This window comes from Oncorhynchus nerka, unplaced genomic scaffold (assembly GCF_034236695.1).
Source record: "Oncorhynchus nerka isolate Pitt River unplaced genomic scaffold, Oner_Uvic_2.0 unplaced_scaffold_946, whole genome shotgun sequence".
Lineage (NCBI taxonomy): Eukaryota > Metazoa > Chordata > Actinopteri > Salmoniformes > Salmonidae > Oncorhynchus > Oncorhynchus nerka.
In genome coordinates, this window is record NW_027040364.1 from 91,025 (window position 1) to 108,019 (window position 16,995).

A 16,995-nucleotide genomic window follows, 5' to 3' on the forward strand; every position below is an offset into this window, starting at 1 on the left:
GGGTGGTGTGTTGTGGGGTGGGGTGTTGTGGGGTGGGGTGGGGTGGGGTGTTGTGGGGTGGTGTGTTGTGTTGTGGGGTGGGGTGTTGTGGGGTGGGGTGTTGTGGGGTGGGGTGGGGTGGTGTGTTGTGGGGTGGGGTGGTGTGTTGTGGGGTGGTGTGTTGTGGGGTGGGGTGTTGTGTTGTGTTGTGGGGTGGGGTGGGGTGGGGTGTTGTGGGGTGGGGTGGGGTGGTGTGGTTGTTGTAGTGTGATGTGTTGTGGGGTGGGGTGTTGTGTTGTGGGGTGGGGTGGTGTGGGGTGGGGTGGTGTGTTGTGGGGTGGTGTGTTGTGGGGTGGGGTGGTGTGTTGTGGGGTGGGGTGGTGTGTTGTGGGGTGGGGTGGGGTGGTGTGTTGTGGGGTGGTGTGTTGTGGGGTGGGGTGGTGTGGGGTGGTGTGGGGTGGGGTGGTGTGTTGTGGGGTGGGGTGGTGTGTTGTGGGGTGGGGTGGGGTGGTGTGGGGTGGGGTGTTGTGTTGTGGGGTGGGGTGGGGTGGGGTGGGGTGGGGTGGGGTGGTGTGGGGTGTTGTGTTGTGGGGTGGGGTGGGTGGGGTGGTGTGTTGTGGGGTGGGGTGGGGTGGTGTGGGGTGGTGTGTTGTGGGGTGGGGTGGTGTGGTTGTTGTAGTGTGATGTGTTGTGGGGTGGGGTGTTGTGGTGTGGGGTGGTGTGTTGTGGGGTGGGGTGGTGTGGTTGTTGTAGTGTGATGTGTTGAGATGTGTTGTAGTAATGGTACTAACCTATGGTCCTCCATCCTGGCGAGGGCGCTGTGTACTGCCTCTCTGAGTCTCTGGAGGAACAGAGCCACACTGGGCTGTCTGGAGGGGAGACCCAGCCTCAGTGAGCTCCTCTCTCTACACAGCTCCTCCAGCTTCTTACCAAAGCGCTCAGCTGAAACAACAGCACACATATCTGGGTCATAGACCAGAAACAATCCATTGCTGCTGGCCTCTCCTCTACTACTGCTGGCCTCTCCTCTACTACTTCTGCTGCTGGCCTCTCCTCTACTACTACTACTGCTGGCCTCTCCTCTACTACTACTGCTGGCCTCTCCTCTACTACTACTGCTGGCCTCTCCTCTACTGCTACTGCTGGCCTCTCCTCTACTGCTACTACTGGCCTCTCCTCTACTACTGGCCTCTCCTCTCCTCTACTACTGGCCTCTCCTCTACTGCTACTACTGGCCTCTCCTCTACTACTACTGCTGGCCTCTCCTCTACTGCTACTACTACTGGCCTCTCCTCTACTACTACTACTACTGGCCTCTCCTCTACTACTACTACTACTGGCCTCTCCTCTCCTCTACTACTGGCCTCTCCTCTACTGCTACTACTGGCCTCTCCTCTACTACTACTGCTGGCCTCTCCTCTACTGCTACTACTACTGGCCTCTCCTCTACTGCTACTACTACTGGCCTCTCCTCTACTGCTACTACTGGCCTCTCCTCTACTGCTGGCCTCTCCTCTACTGCTGGCCTCTCCTCTACTACTGGCCTCTCCTCTACTACTACTACTACTGTTGGCCTCTCCTCTACTACTGGCCTCTCCTCTACTACTACTACTACTGCTGGCCTCTCCTCTACTACTGGCCTCTCATCTACTGCTACTACTACTACTACTACTGCTGGCCTCTCCTCTACTGCTGGCCTCTCCTCTACTGCTGGCCTCTCCTCTACTGCTGGCCTCTCCTCTACTACTACTACTACTACTGTTGGCCTCTCCTCTACTACTGGCCTCTCCTCTACTGCTACTACTACTACTACTACTACTACTACTGCTGGCCTCTCCTCTACTGCTGGCCTCTCCTCTACTACTGGCCTCTCCTCTACTACTACTACTACTGCTGGCCTCTCCTCTACTGCTGGCCTCTCCTCTACTACTGGCCTCTCCTCTACTGCTGGCCTCTCCTCTACTGCTGGCCTCTCCTCTACTGCTGGCCTCTCCTCTACTGCTGGCCTCTCCTCTACTGCTGGCCTCTCCTTTACTACTACTACTACTGTTGGCCTCTCCTCTACTGCTACTACTACTGGCCTCTCCTCTACTGCTACTACTACTGGCCTCTCCTCTACTACTACTACTGGTCTCTCCTCTACTACTACTACTACTGGCCTCTCCTCTCCTCTACTACTGGCCTCTCCTCTACTGCTACTACTGGCCTCTCCTCTACTACTACTGCTGGCCTCTCCTCTACTGCTACTACTACTGGCCTCTCCTCTACTGCTACTGCTACTGGCCTCTCCTCTACTACTACTACTGGCCTCTCCTCTACTGCTACTACTGGCCTCTCCTCTACTGCTGGCCTCTCCTCTACTGCTGGCCTCTCCTCTACTACTGGCCTCTCCTCTACTACTACTACTACTGGCCTCTCCTCTACTACTGGCCTCTCCTCTACTACTACTACTACTGCTGGCCTCTCCTCTACTGCTACTACTGGCCTCTCCTCTACTACTGGCCTCTCCTCTACTGCTGGCCTCTCCTCTACTGCTGGCCTCTCCTCTACTGCTACTACTGGCCTCTCCTCTACTACTACTACTACTGTTGGCCTCTCCTCTACTACTGGCCTCTCCTCTACTACTACTACTACTGCTGGCCTCTCCTCTACTACTGGCCTCTCCTCTACTACTACTACTACTACTGCTGGCCTCTCCTCTACTGCTACTACTGGCCTCTCCTCTACTACTGGTCTCTCCTCTACTACTACTACTACTGTTGGCCTCTCCTCTACTACTGGCCTCTCCTCTACTACTACTACTACTGCTGGCCTCTCCTCTACTACTACTACTGCTGGCCTCTCCTCTACTACTACTGCTGGCCTCTCCTCTACTACTACTGCTGGCCTCTCCTCTACTACTACTGCTGGCCTCTCCTCTACTGCTACTGCTGGCCTCTCCTCTACTGCTACTACTGGCCTCTCCTCTACTACTGGCCTCTCCTCTCCTCTACTACTGGCCTCTCCTCTACTGCTACTACTGGCCTCTCCTCTACTACTACTGCTGGCCTCTCCTCTACTGCTACTACTACTGGCCTCTCCTCTACTACTACTACTACTGGCCTCTCCTCTACTACTACTACTACTGGCCTCTCCTCTCCTCTACTACTGGCCTCTCCTCTACTGCTACTACTGGCCTCTCCTCTACTACTACTGCTGGCCTCTCCTCTACTGCTACTACTACTGGCCTCTCCTCTACTGCTACTACTACTGGCCTCTCCTCTACTGCTACTACTGGCCTCTCCTCTACTGCTGGCCTCTCCTCTACTGCTGGCCTCTCCTCTACTACTGGCCTCTCCTCTACTACTACTACTACTGTTGGCCTCTCCTCTACTACTGGCCTCTCCTCTACTACTACTACTACTGCTGGCCTCTCCTCTACTACTGGCCTCTCATCTACTGCTACTACTACTACTACTACTGCTGGCCTCTCCTCTACTGCTGGCCTCTCCTCTACTGCTGGCCTCTCCTCTACTGCTGGCCTCTCCTCTACTACTACTACTACTACTGTTGGCCTCTCCTCTACTACTGGCCTCTCCTCTACTGCTACTACTACTACTACTACTACTACTACTGCTGGCCTCTCCTCTACTGCTGGCCTCTCCTCTACTACTGGCCTCTCCTCTACTACTACTACTACTGCTGGCCTCTCCTCTACTGCTGGCCCTCCTCTACTACTGGCCTCTCCTCTACTGCTGGCCTCTCCTCTACTGCTGGCCTCTCCTCTACTGCTGGCCTCTCCTCTACTGCTGGCCTCTCCTCTACTGCTGGCCTCTCCTTTACTACTACTACTACTGTTGGCCTCTCCTCTACTGCTACTACTACTGGCCTCTCCTCTACTGCTACTACTACTGGCCTCTCCTCTACTACTACTACTGGTCTCTCCTCTACTACTACTACTACTGGCCTCTCCTCTCCTCTACTACTGGCCTCTCCTCTACTGCTACTACTGGCCTCTCCTCTACTACTACTGCTGGCCTCTCCTCTACTGCTACTACTACTGGCCTCTCCTCTACTGCTACTGCTACTGGCCTCTCCTCTACTACTACTACTGGCCTCTCCTCTACTGCTACTACTGGCCTCTCCTCTACTGCTGGCCTCTCCTCTACTGCTGGCCTCTCCTCTACTACTGGCCTCTCCTCTACTACTACTACTACTGGCCTCTCCTCTACTACTGGCCTCTCCTCTACTACTACTACTACTGCTGGCCTCTCCTCTACTGCTACTACTGGCCTCTCCTCTACTACTGGCCTCTCCTCTACTGCTGGCCTCTCCTCTACTGCTGGCCTCTCCTCTACTGCTACTACTGGCCTCTCTCTACTACTACTACTACTGTTGGCCTCTCCTCTACTACTGGCCTCTCCTCTACTACTACTACTACTGCTGGCCTCTCCTCTACTACTGGCCTCTCCTCTACTACTACTACTACTACTGCTGGCCTCTCCTCTACTGCTACTACTGGCCTCTCCTCTACTACTGGTCTCTCCTCTACTACTACTACTACTGTTGGCCTCTCCTCTACTACTGGCCTCTCCTCTACTACTACTACTACTGCTGGCCTCTCCTCTACTGCTACTACTGGCCTCTCCTCTACTACTGGCCTCTCCTCTACTGCTGGCCTCTCCTCTACTGCTGGCCTCTCCTCTACTGCTACTACTGGCCTCTCCTCTACTACTACTACTACTGTTGGCCTCTCCTCTACTACTGGCCTCTCCTCTACTACTACTACTACTGCTGGCCTCTCCTCTACTACTGGCCTCTCCTCTACTGCTACTACTGGCCTCTCCTCCACTACTACTACTACTGGCCTCTCCTCTACTACTACTACTACTACTACTACTACTACTGTTGGCCTCTCCTCTACTACTACTACTACTACTACTACTACTACTACTACTACTACTGTTGGCCTCTCCTCTACTACTACTACTACTACTACTACTACTACTGTTGGCCTCTCCTCTACTACTGGCCTCTCCTCTACTACTACTACTACTACTACTACTGTTGGCCTCTCCTCTACTACTACTACTACTACTACTACTACTACTGTTGGCCTCTCCTCTACTACTACTACTACTACTGCTGGCCTCTCCTCTACTACTACTACTGCTGGCCTCTCCTCTACTACTACTACTGCTGGCCTACTCCTCTACTACTACTACTGCTGGCCTACTCCTCTACTACTACTACTGCTGGCCTACTCCTCTACTACTACTACTGCTGGCCTCTCCTCTACTACTACTACTGCTGGCCTCTCCTCTACTACTACTACTGCTGGCCTCTCCTCTACTACTACTACTGCTGGCCTCTCCTCTACTACTACTACTACTACTACTACTGCTGGCCTCTCCTCTACTACTGCTGGCCTCGCCTCTACTACTACTACTGCTGGCCTCTCCTACTACTACTGCTGGCCTACTCCTCTACTACTACTACTGCTGGCCTACTCCTCTACTACTACTACTACTACTACTACTGCTGGCCTCTCCTCTACTACTACTACTGCTGGCCTCGCCTCTACTACTACTACTGCTGGCCTACTCCTCTACTACTACTACTGCTGGCCTACTCCTCTACTACTACTACTGCTGGCCTCTCCTCTACTACTACTACTACTGCTGGCCTCTCCTCTACTACTACTACTGCTGGCCTCTCCTCTACTACTACTACTGCTGGCCTCTCCTCTACTACTACTACTGGCCTCTCCTCTACTACTACTGCTGGCCTCTCCTCTACTACTACTGCTGGCCTCTCCTCTACTACTACTGCTGGCCTCTCCTCTACTACTACTACTGCTGGCCTCTCCTCTACTACTACTACTGCTGGCCTCTCCTCTACTACTACTGCTGGCCTCTCCTCTACTACTGCTGGCCTCTCCTCCACTACTACTACTGCTGGCCTCTCCTCTACTACTACTACTGCTGGCCTCTCCTCTACTACTACTACTGCTGGCCTCTCCTCTACTACTACTACTGCTGGCCTCTCCTCTACTACTACTACTCCTGGCCTCTCCTCTACTACTACTACTGCTGGCCTCTCCTCTACTACTACTACTGCTGGCCTCTCCTCTACTACTACTGCTGCTGGCCTCTCCTCTACTACTACTGCTGGCCTCTCCTCTACTACTACTACTGCTGGCCTCTCCTCTACTACTACTGCTGGCCTCTCCTCTACTACTACTACTGCTGGCCTCTCCTCTACTACTACTGCTGGCCTCTCCTCTACTAGAGTTGAAGCTGAAGAGAGAGAGCGAGAGATGCTGGCTGGCTGGCAGGCAGCAATCAGAACAGGCGTTCCTCTGGAAAAGCATTCACAGAACAGCCCTTACTGACCCACATAAAGCATTCACAGAACAGCCCTTACTGACCCACATAAAGCATTCACAGAACAGTGTACATAAATAACTGGAGATTAGAGCAGCTGGTGCTAGTCTTCAGTCACACAGCCCTGGCATGGAAACAGGTCAGGGTACAGCCTTAGTCTGTCTGAGACAACATCAACATCCAGGAGGAGAGACACACTATATATACACAAAAGTATATGGACACCCCTTCAAATTGGTAGAATCGGCTATTTCAGCCACACCCATTGCTGACAGGTGTATAAAATCGAGCACACAGCCATGCAATCTCCATAGACAAACATTGGCAGTAGAATGGAGTTACTGAAGAGCTCAGTGACGTTTAACGTAGGATGCCACCTTTCCAACATGTCAGTTCGTCAAATTTCTGCCCCGCTAGAGCTGCCCGGTCAACTGTAAGTGCTGTTATTGTGAAGTGGAAACGTCTAGAAGCAGCAACTACTCAGCAGCAACTACTCAGCAGCAACTACTCAGCAGCAACTACTCAGGAACAACTACTCAGGAACAACTACTCAGGAACAACTACTCAGGAACAACTACTCAGGAACAACTACTCAGGAACAACTACTCAGGAACAACTACTCAGCAGCAACTACTCAGCAGCAACTACTCAAAGTGGTAGGCCTAACAAGCTAACAGAACGGGAACGCAGAGTGCTGATATACATAGCACATAAAAATAGCATGTCCTCAGTTGCAATACTCACTTCCAAACTTCCTCTAGAAGCAACATCAGCATAAGAACTGTTTGTCTGATCCTTCACGAAATGGGTTTCCATGGCCGAGCAGCCACACACATCACCATGCGCAATGACAAGCGTTGGCTGGAGTGGTGTGTAGTTTGCCGCCATTGGACTCTGGAGCAGTGGAAACACGTTCTCTGGAGTGATGAATCACGCTTCACCATCTGGCAGTCCGACGGACAAATCTGCGTTTGGCGGATCCCAGGAGAATGCTTTCTGCCCGAATGCATAGTGCCAACTGTAAAGTTTGGTGGAGGAGGAATAATGGTATGGGGCTGTTTTTCATGGTTCGGGCCCCTTAGTTCCAGTGATAGGAAATCTTAATGCTACAGCATACAAGGACATTCAATGCTTCAAACCTTGTGGCAAGCATTTGGTGAAGGCCCTTTCTTGTTTCAGCATGACAATGCCCCCTTGCACAAAGCAAGGTCCATAAGGAAATGGATTGTTGAGATTGGTGTGGAAGAACTTGACTGACCTGCATAGAGCCCTGACCTCAACCCCATCGAACACCTTTGGGATGAATTGGAATGCCGACTGCGAGCCAGGCCTAATCGCCCAACATCAGTGCCCGACCTCACCAATGGTCTTGTGGCTGAATGGAGCAATGTTCCATTATCTAGTGGAAAGCCTTCCCAGAAGAGTGGAGGCTGTTATAGCAGCAATGTTCCAACATCTAGTGGAAAGCCTTCCCAGAACAGTGGAGGCTGTTATAGCAGCAATGATCCAACATCTAGTGGAAAGCCTTCCCAGAAGAGTGGAGGCTGTTATAGCAGCAATGTTCCAACATCTAGTGGAAAGCCTTCCCAGAAGAGTGGAGGCTGTTATAGCAGCAATGTTCCAACATCTAGTGGAAAGCCTTCCCAGAAGAATGGAGGAGGCTGTTATAGCAGCAATGCTCCAACATCTAGTGGAAAGCCTTCCCAGAGGAGTGGAGGCTGTTATAGCAGCAATGTTCCAACATCTAGTGGAAAGCCTTCCCAGAAGAGTGGAGGCTGTTATAGCAGCAATGTTCCAACATCTAGTGGAAAGCCTTCCCAGAAGAGTGGAGGCTGTTATAGCAGCAATGTTCCAACATCTAGTGGAAAGCCTTCCCAGAAGAGTGGAGGCTGTTATAGCAGCAATGTTCCAACATCTAGTGGAAAGCCTTCCCAGAAGAGTGGAGGCTGTTATAGCAGCAATGTTCCAACATCTAGTGGAAAGCCTTCCCAGAAGAATGGAGGAGGCTGTTATAGCAGCAATGCTCCAACATCTAGTGGAAATACCCTAAAATCAGACAAGAAGTTGCATTAAATCAGCCAACATGAATAAATACTACAGTATTCTATGGTTAAATACCACGGTATTCTATGGTTAAATACCACAGTATTCTATGGTTAAATACCACAGTATTCTATGGTTAAATACCACAGTATACTATGGTTAAATACCACGGTATACTATGGTTAAATACCACGGTATACTATGGTTAAATACCACGGTATACTATGGTTAAATACCACGGTATACTATGGTTAAATACTACAGTATACTATGGTTAAATACCACGGTATACTATGGTTAAATACTACAGTATTCTATGGTTAAATACTACAATATACTATGGTTAAATACTACGGTATACTATGGTTAAATACTACAGTATACTATGGTTAAATACTACAGTATACTATGGTTAAATACTACAATATACTATGGTTAAATACCACGGTATACTATGGTTAAATACCACAGTATTCTATGGTTAAATACTACAATATACTATGGTTAAATACTACGGTATACTATGGTTAAATACTACAGTATTCTACGGTTAAATACTACAGTATTCAGAGAGGTGGACTCGAGTACTACTCCAGTCGCACATTTTTCGACTTGAGACTTGACAGAAAGATAGACACTTGACCCTGTCTTGGACTTGAGCTGTATGACTCGAGAGACTTGTTAAGATTCCCCAAAAGGCATCACCCTCCTCTCATCTTGTCACCTCCTGTCCTCTCATAGCACCTTCTGTTATTTGCCAACCGACCTCCACAGATCTCCTCCAGTGGGCGGGAGTTGGGAAGAAAAAAAACATTTCTCGATGGCACTCAAACTGTATCTGTCAACGCTAGCAGAGAGAAAGACACGAGAGGGTCCACTCCTGTCAAAATCTGTCCCTGCGTGAGTACAGCGATGAGCAGCATGATAAGCAGACCGCCTGCCTTCTCACCTTTGGAACAACAACTACTATTGTTAAGAGTGGAGACCATCTCGTCAGTGCATCAAAGCTGGGACCGAGAGACTGAAAAACAGCTTCTATCTCAAGGCCGTCAGACTGTTAAACAGACATCACTAACTGCTGCTGCCTACATTGAGACCCAATCACTGGCCACTTTAATAAATGGATCACTAGTGACTTTAACTAATGTCACTTTAATAATGTTTACACATCTTACATTACTCATATCATACAGTGGCTTGCGAAAGTATTCACCCCCTTGGCGTTTTTCCTATTTTGTTGCCTTACAACCTGGAATTAAAATGGATTTTTATTTGGATTTCATGTAATGGATTTACACAAAATATTACAAATTGGTGAAGTGAAATTCTAAAAAATAAAAGACTGAAAAGTGGTGCGTGCATATACATTCACCCCTTTGCTATGAAGCCCCTAAAATTAGATCTGGTGCAACCAATTACCTTCAGAAGTCACATAATTTGTTAAATAAAGTCCACCTGTGTGCACTCTAAGTGTCACATGATCTGTCACATGATCTCAGTACATATACACCTGTTCTGAAAGGCCCCAGAGTCTGCAACACCACTAAGCAAGGGGCACCACCAAGCAAGCGGCACCATGAAGACCAAGGAGCTCTCTAAACACGTCAGGGACAAAGTTGTGGAGAAGTCCTGATCAGGGATTGGTTATAAAAAAATATCTGGAACTTTGAACATCCCACAGAGCACCATTAAATCCACTATTAAAAAATGGAAAGAATATGGCACCACAACAAACCTGCCAAGAGAGGGCCAACCACCAAAACTCATGGACCAGGCAAGGAGGGCATTAATCAAAGGCAACAAAGAGACCAAAGATGACCCTGAAGGAACTGCAAAGCTCCATAGCGGAGATTGTAGTATCTGTCCATAGGACCACTTTAAGCCATACACTCCACAGAGCTGGGCTTTATGGAAGAGCGCACGTCACTACTTCACACAAACATACATTTTTTTTATCAAAATGTGTTTTTCTGGAACATGTAACTTAATAACAAACATTTGTAAATATGAATACAATGTTAAATTACAAGGAAAAAGACAGGAACGGGCATGTAGCATGCTTCTGTCTATAACATGAGCAGCTCAGTATGTAGGTAATCTTTTCTAACACTGTTTTTATTAAAGAGGAATTGAAAATGTGTTGCTAACACACTTTCTGGACCGAGTTTTGAAATCAGTGGAATGTCCTGTGGAAGGAGAGTATGATAGCTAAGGAGATAATTCTGGCTTTTGATTACAAATATGCGGACAGAGTCGAAAAGAAAAAAAGAGAACACACAGAAGGCTGTTGTATAAAACAACTGTCTCCGGATCACATCTTCAAACTAAGGGAAATCATGGCATCCGTGATTCTCATCGACGGGACTGTAGTGGAGCAGGTTGAGAGCTTCAAGTTCCTTGGTGTCCACATCAACAACAAACTAACATGATCCAAACACACCAGGACAGTCGTGAACAGGGCACGACAACGCCTATTCCCCCTCAGGAAACTAAAAGGATTTGGCATTGGTCCTGAGATCCTCAAAAAGTTCTACAGTAGTAACGTTATGAGTTGGAATTATGGTTAATTATTTAGCTAGCTAGCTAGTTACATGTCTAAACAAAAGACTCCGCTATGTTAGTAACCATTTCACTGTCCCGTATACACATTTACATTTACATTTAAGTCATTTAGCAGACGCTCTTATCCAGAGCGACTTACAAATTGGTGCTTTCACCTTATGACATCCAGTGGAACAGCCACTTTACAATAGTGCATCTAGGTCTTTTAAGGGGGGGGGGGGGAGAAGGATTACTTTATCCTATCCTAGGTATTCCTTAAAGAGGTGGGGTTTCAGGTGTCTCCGGAAGGTGGTGATTGACTCCGCTGTCCTGGCGTCGTGAGGGAGTTTGTTCCACCATTGGGGGGCCAGAGCAGCGAACAGTTTTGACTGGGCTGAGCGGGAACTGTACTTCCTCAGTGGTAGGGAGGCGAGCAGGCCAGAGGTGGATGAACGCAGTGCCCTTGTTTGGGTGTAGGGCCTGATCAGAGCCTGGAGGTACTGAGGTACACAACCACCGTTCCCCTCACAGCTCCGTAGGCAAGCACCATGGTCTTGTAGCGGATGCGAGCTTCAACTGGAAGCCAGTGGAGAGAGCGGAGGAGCGGGGTGACGTGAGAGAACTTGGGAAGGTTGAACACCAGACGGGCTGCGGCGTTCTGGATGAGTTGTAGGGGTTTAATGGCACAGGCAGGGAGCCCAGCCAACAGCGAGTTGCAGTAATCCAGACGGGAGATGACAAGTGCCTGGATTAGGACCTGCGCCGCTTCCTGTGTGAGGCAGGGTCGTACTCTGCGGATGTTGTAGAGTATGAACCTACAGGAACGGGCCACCGCCTTGATGTTATTTGAGAACGACAGGGTGTTGTCCAGGATCACGCCAAGGTTCTTAGCGCTCTGGGACGAGGACACAATGGAGTTGTCAACCGTGATGGTGAGATCATGGAACGGGCAGTCCTTCCCGGGAGGAAGAGCAGCTCCGTCTTGCCGAGGTTCAGCTTGAGGTGATGATCCGTCATCCACACTGATATGTCTGCCAGACATGCAGAGATGCGATTCGCCACCTGGTCGTCAGAAGGGGGAAAGGAGAAGATTAATTGTGTGTCGTCTGCATAGCAATGATAGGAGAGACCATGTGAGGTTATGACAGAGCCAAGTGACTTGGTGTATAGCGAGAATAGGAGAGGGCCTAGAACAGAGCCCTGGGGACACCAGTGGTGAGAGCACGTGGTGAGGAGACGGATTCTCGCCACGCCACCTGGTAGGAGCGACCTGTCAGGTAGGACGCAATCCAAGCGTGGGCCGCGCCGGAGATGCCCAACTCGGAGAGGGTGGAGAGGAGGATCTGATGGTTCACAGTATCGAAGGCAGCCGATAGGTCTAGAAGGATGAGAGCAGAGGAGAGAGAGTTAGCTTTAGCAGTGCGGAGCGCCTCCGTGATACAGAGAAGAGCAGTCTCAGTTGAGTGACTAGTCTTGAAACCTGACTGATTTGGATCAAGAAGGTCATTCTGAGAGAGATAGCGGGAGAGCTGGCCAAGGACGGCACGTTCAAGAGTTTTGGAGAGAAAAGAAAGAAGGGATACTGGTCTGTAGTTGTTGACATCGGAGGGATCGAGTGTAGGTTTTTTCAGAAGGGGTGCAACTCTCGCTCTCTTGAAGACGGGAGGGACGTAGCCAGCGGTCAGGGATGAGTTGATGAGCGAGGTGAGGTAAGGGAGAAGGTCACCGGAGATGGTCTGGAGAAGAGAGGAGGGGATAGGGTCAAGCGGGCAGGTTGTTGGGCGGCCGGCCGTCACAAGACGCGAGATGTCATCTGGAGAGAGAGGGGAGAAAGAGGTCAGAGCACAGGGTAGGGCAGTGTGAGCAGAACCAGCGGTGTCGTTTGACTTAGCAAACGAGGATCGGATGTCGTCGACCTTCTTTTCAAAATGGTTGACGAAGTCATCTGCAGAGAGGGAGGAGGGGGAGGGGGAGGAGGATTCAAGAGGGAGGAGAAGGTGGCAAAGAGCTTCCTAGGGTTAGAGGCAGATGCTTGGAATTTAGAGTGGTAGAAAGTGGCTTTAGCAGCAGAGACAGAGGAGGAAAATGTAGAGAGGAGGGAGTGAAAGGATGCCAGGTCCGCAGGGAGGCGAGTTTTCCTCCATTTCCGCTCGGCTGCCCGGAGCCCTGTTCTGTGAGCTCGCAATGAGTCGTCGAGCCACGGAGCGGGAGGGGAGGACCGAGCCGGCCTGGAGGATAGGGGACATAGAGAGTCAAAGGATGCAGAAAGGGAGGAGAGGAGGGTTGAGGAGGCAGAATCAGGAGATAGGTTGGAGAAGGTTTGAGCAGAGGGAAGAGATGATAGGATGGAAGAGGAGAGAGTAGCGGGGGAGAGAGAGCGAAGGTTGGGACGGCGCGATACCATCCAGGAGTAGGGGCAGTGTGGGAAGTGTTGGATGAGAGCGAGAGGGAAAAGGATACAAGGTAGTGGTCGGAGACTTGGAGGGGAGTTGCAATGAGGTTAGTGGAGGAACAGCATCTAGTAAAGATGAGGTCGAGCGTATTGCCTGCCTTGTGAGTAGGGGGGGGAAGGTGAGAGGGTGAGGTCAAAGAGGAGAGGAGTGGAAAGAAGGAGGCAGAGAGGAATGAGTCAAAGGTAGACGTGGGGAGGTTAAAGTCGCCCAGAACTGTGAGAGGTGAGCCGTCCTCAGGAAAGGAGCTTATCAAGGCATCAAGCTCATTGATGAACTCTCCGAGGGAACCTGGAGGGCGATAAATGATAAGGATGTTAAGCTTGAAAGGGCTGGTAACTGTGACAGCATGGAATTCAAAGGAGGCGATAGACAGATGGGTAAGGGGAGAAAGAGAGAATGACCACTTGGGAGAGATGAGGATCCCGGTGCCACCACCCCGCTGACCAGAAGCTCTCGGGGTGTGCGAGAGCACGTGGGCGGACGAAGAGAGAGCAGTAGGAGTAGCGGTGTTGTCTGTGGTGATCCATGTTTCCGTCAGAGCCAAGAAGTCGAGGGACTGGAGGGAGGCATAGGCTGAGATGAACTCTGCCTTGTTGGCCGCAGATCGGCAGTTCCAGAGGCTACCGGAGACCTGGAACTCCACGTGGGTCGTGCGCGCTGGGACCACCAGATTAGGGTGGCTGCGGCCATGCGGTGTGGAGCGTTTGTATGGTCTGTGCAGAGAGGAGAGAACAGGGATAGACAGACACATAGTTGACAGGCTAGAGAAGAGGCTACGCTAATGCAGAGGAGATTGGAATGACAAGTGGACTACACGTCTCGAATGTTCAGAAAGTTAAGCTTACGTAGCAAGAATCTAATTGACTAAAATGATTAAAATGATAGAGTACTGCTGGGGTAGGCTAGCTGCGTTGTTGACACTACCCTAATCAAGTCGTACCGTTGAGTGTGAAGTTTCTACAATGCTGCTTGCCGGGAGCTAGCTGGCTAGCTAGCAGTGCTGGTTACGTTACGTTGCGTTAGGAGAACGACAATAGCTGGCTAGCTAACCTAGAAAATCGCTCTAGACTACACAATTATCTTTGAAACAAAGACGGCTATGTAGCTAGCTATGTAGCTAGCTACGATCAAACAAATCACACCGTTGGGACTGTAATGAAATGAAATGAAAAAGTGATACTACCTGTGGAGCGACGCGGAATGCGACCGGAATGCGAAAGTTCTATTCAGTAGACGTTGGCTGGCTATTGGCTAGCTAGGAGTGTCTCCTACGTTAAGGACGACAAAATAGCTGGCTAGCTAACCTCGGTGAATTAAGATAATCACTCTAAGACTACACACTCTAAACTACACAATTATCTTGGATACGAAGACAGCAAAGACAACTATGTAGCTATCTAATACTACACTAATCAAGTCGTTCAGTTGAGTGTGATAGTTACTACAGTGCTACGGTAGCCGGTGAACGTATGCTAGCTGGCTAGCTGCTAGGCAGATAGGAGGGCGACGAAATACGATAATAACGCAATTATCACTCTAAGACTCCACACTCTAAGCTACACAATTATCTTGGATACGAAGACCTATACACCTTCTGTATCCTGTACATGTGACAAATAATCTAAGATTGTATTTGATATAGTGTGTTTTTACCAGAGACGGTAATGTGAAGAACAACATGACCTCCACCAAAGTCAAATTAGGATACAACATTAGGCCAACAATGTCCAAGTTCAGAATTTCTCAGGTAGAATGGCCTGCTTTTATTTAGTCACACTCACACCCGTAAGCAATTTTATGTCTAGCCATTAACTTGCAAATAATGATCTTGTTGTGAGTTTATTTTCCTGTAAAAAAATGAATACAATTTAGCTAGTTAAGTTAAGACAATGTTAGCTATATGCTGTGGTCATTATTTGAACTAGCTAGCCAGCTAACTTAACGTTAGCTAACTAACTTAACGTTAGCTAACTAACTAACTAACAAGCTAGAAACGAACCAAAACATTGTTTAGAAAGTTGCTTTTAGTAGCCTAGTTTGCTAGATTGGCATATACTGAATTCATGTTTAAATTGGTGTTAAAATATACCAGTTATTTTGGATCACCAGGCTGCTGATGTCATGCAGCCTGTCGTTTTTTTGTATGTACTTTTTCATAACGACAAGGACAAGTTTGATGTTGGACGAAAATAGATGTCACTGCGACAAGTGTATACAGACATGTCGATAAGACATTGTATAAACCAGCTTTTAGTCTTGAAATCTTTGGTTGTTTATTACACTACCATACTCACTCTGTTTAGCACATGGCCTCGCATGTGAATCCTTAAAGAGATGGGTGGGGCTAAAGCTTAAGAGGTTGTGAATGATGTGGAATGGGTGTGGCTAAAGCTTAAGAGGGTGTGAGCGATGTTGAATGGGTGGGGCTAAAGCTTTAGAGGGTGTGAACCATACTGAATGGGTGAGGCTAAAGCTTAAGAGGTTGTGAATGATGTTGAATGGGTGGGGCTAAAGCTTCAGAGGGTGTGAACCATGCTGAATGGGTGGGGCTAAAGCTTAAGAGGGTGTGAAGGATGCTGAATGGGTGGGGCTAAAGCTTCAGAGGGTGTGAATGATGTTGAATGGGTGGGGCTAAAGCTTAAGAGGTTGTGAATGATGCTGAATGGGTGGGGCTAAAGCTTAAGAGGGTGTGAATGATGTTGAATGGGTGGGGCTAAAGCTTCAGAGGGTGTGAACCATGCTGAATGGGTGGGGCTAAAGCTTAAGAGGGTGTGAAGGATGCTGAATGGGTGGGGCTAAAGCTTCAGAGGGTGTGAATGATGTTGAATGGGTGGGGCTAAAGCTTAAGAGGTTGTGAATGATGCTGAATGGGTGGGGCTAAAGCTTAAGAGGGTGTGAATGATGCTGAATGGGTGGGGCTAAAGCTTCAGAGGGTGTGAAGGATGCTGAATGGGTGGGGCTAAAGCTTCAGAGGGTGTGAATGATGCTGAATGGGTGGGGCTAAAGCTTAAGAGGTTGGGAATGATGCTGAATGGGTGTAGACAAAGAAGAGCTCTCCACTAGGTACCAAAACAATCAAGGGTCATTTTCTCAAAAGTTGGGTAACAAATTGATCAACTTTCAAAGCAGAATTACGTTCCCATTGTTCCTCAACTGTAGTGTTTGATATACAATTTTTCTAGCTCTGAGTCTATACTTTTATCCAATGTAAAAACACCATCCAGACACCATCAGATGGGTAAGGAGGTACGGTAGGGCGGGCCAGGCCCTCTAAGGCCAGGCCCTCTGAGTCTATACTTTTATCCAATGTAAAAACACCATCCAGACACCATCAGATGGGTAAGGAGGTACGGTAGGGCGGGCCATGCCCTCTAAGGCCACCTATAGCCGGCCCTGAGACAACATAAAATGAGCAGATGCCTTAGTGTCACACAGTCTTTATTTGAATGTTCCCTCACCTGAGTCATACTCATCCTCCAGGATAGCCTTCTGCTTTAGTCTCTGCAGCTTCCCCATCATGGACTCAATCTGACACAGGAACAGAATACAGTAGTCAAAGCACTGAAACATCTGCCACAGACAGAAATACGACTAATACCAGGTCAATGTGTTGC

At 49.1% G+C, this 16,995-nt stretch overlaps 1 protein-coding gene across 4 annotated transcripts in view; it reads right to left on the minus strand.

Annotated features, from left to right (window-relative positions):
- Positions 1–16,995, minus strand: part of disc1 (DISC1 scaffold protein) — a 161,961-nt gene that overhangs the window by 83,426 nt on the left and 61,540 nt on the right. For all 4 annotated transcript variants that reach the window (XR_010463561.1, XM_065016618.1, XM_065016620.1 and 1 more), the window contains exons 3-4: positions 16,840–16,909; positions 771–921 (exon numbers count right to left, since the gene is read on the minus strand). Coding sequence is in view for 3 of the 4 variants with exons in the window: in XM_065016618.1 (XP_064872690.1) it covers positions 771–921; positions 16,840–16,909 (221 nt within the window). In the remaining variant the exon portion in view is untranslated. The remainder of the gene's footprint in view (positions 1–770; positions 922–16,839; positions 16,910–16,995) is intronic.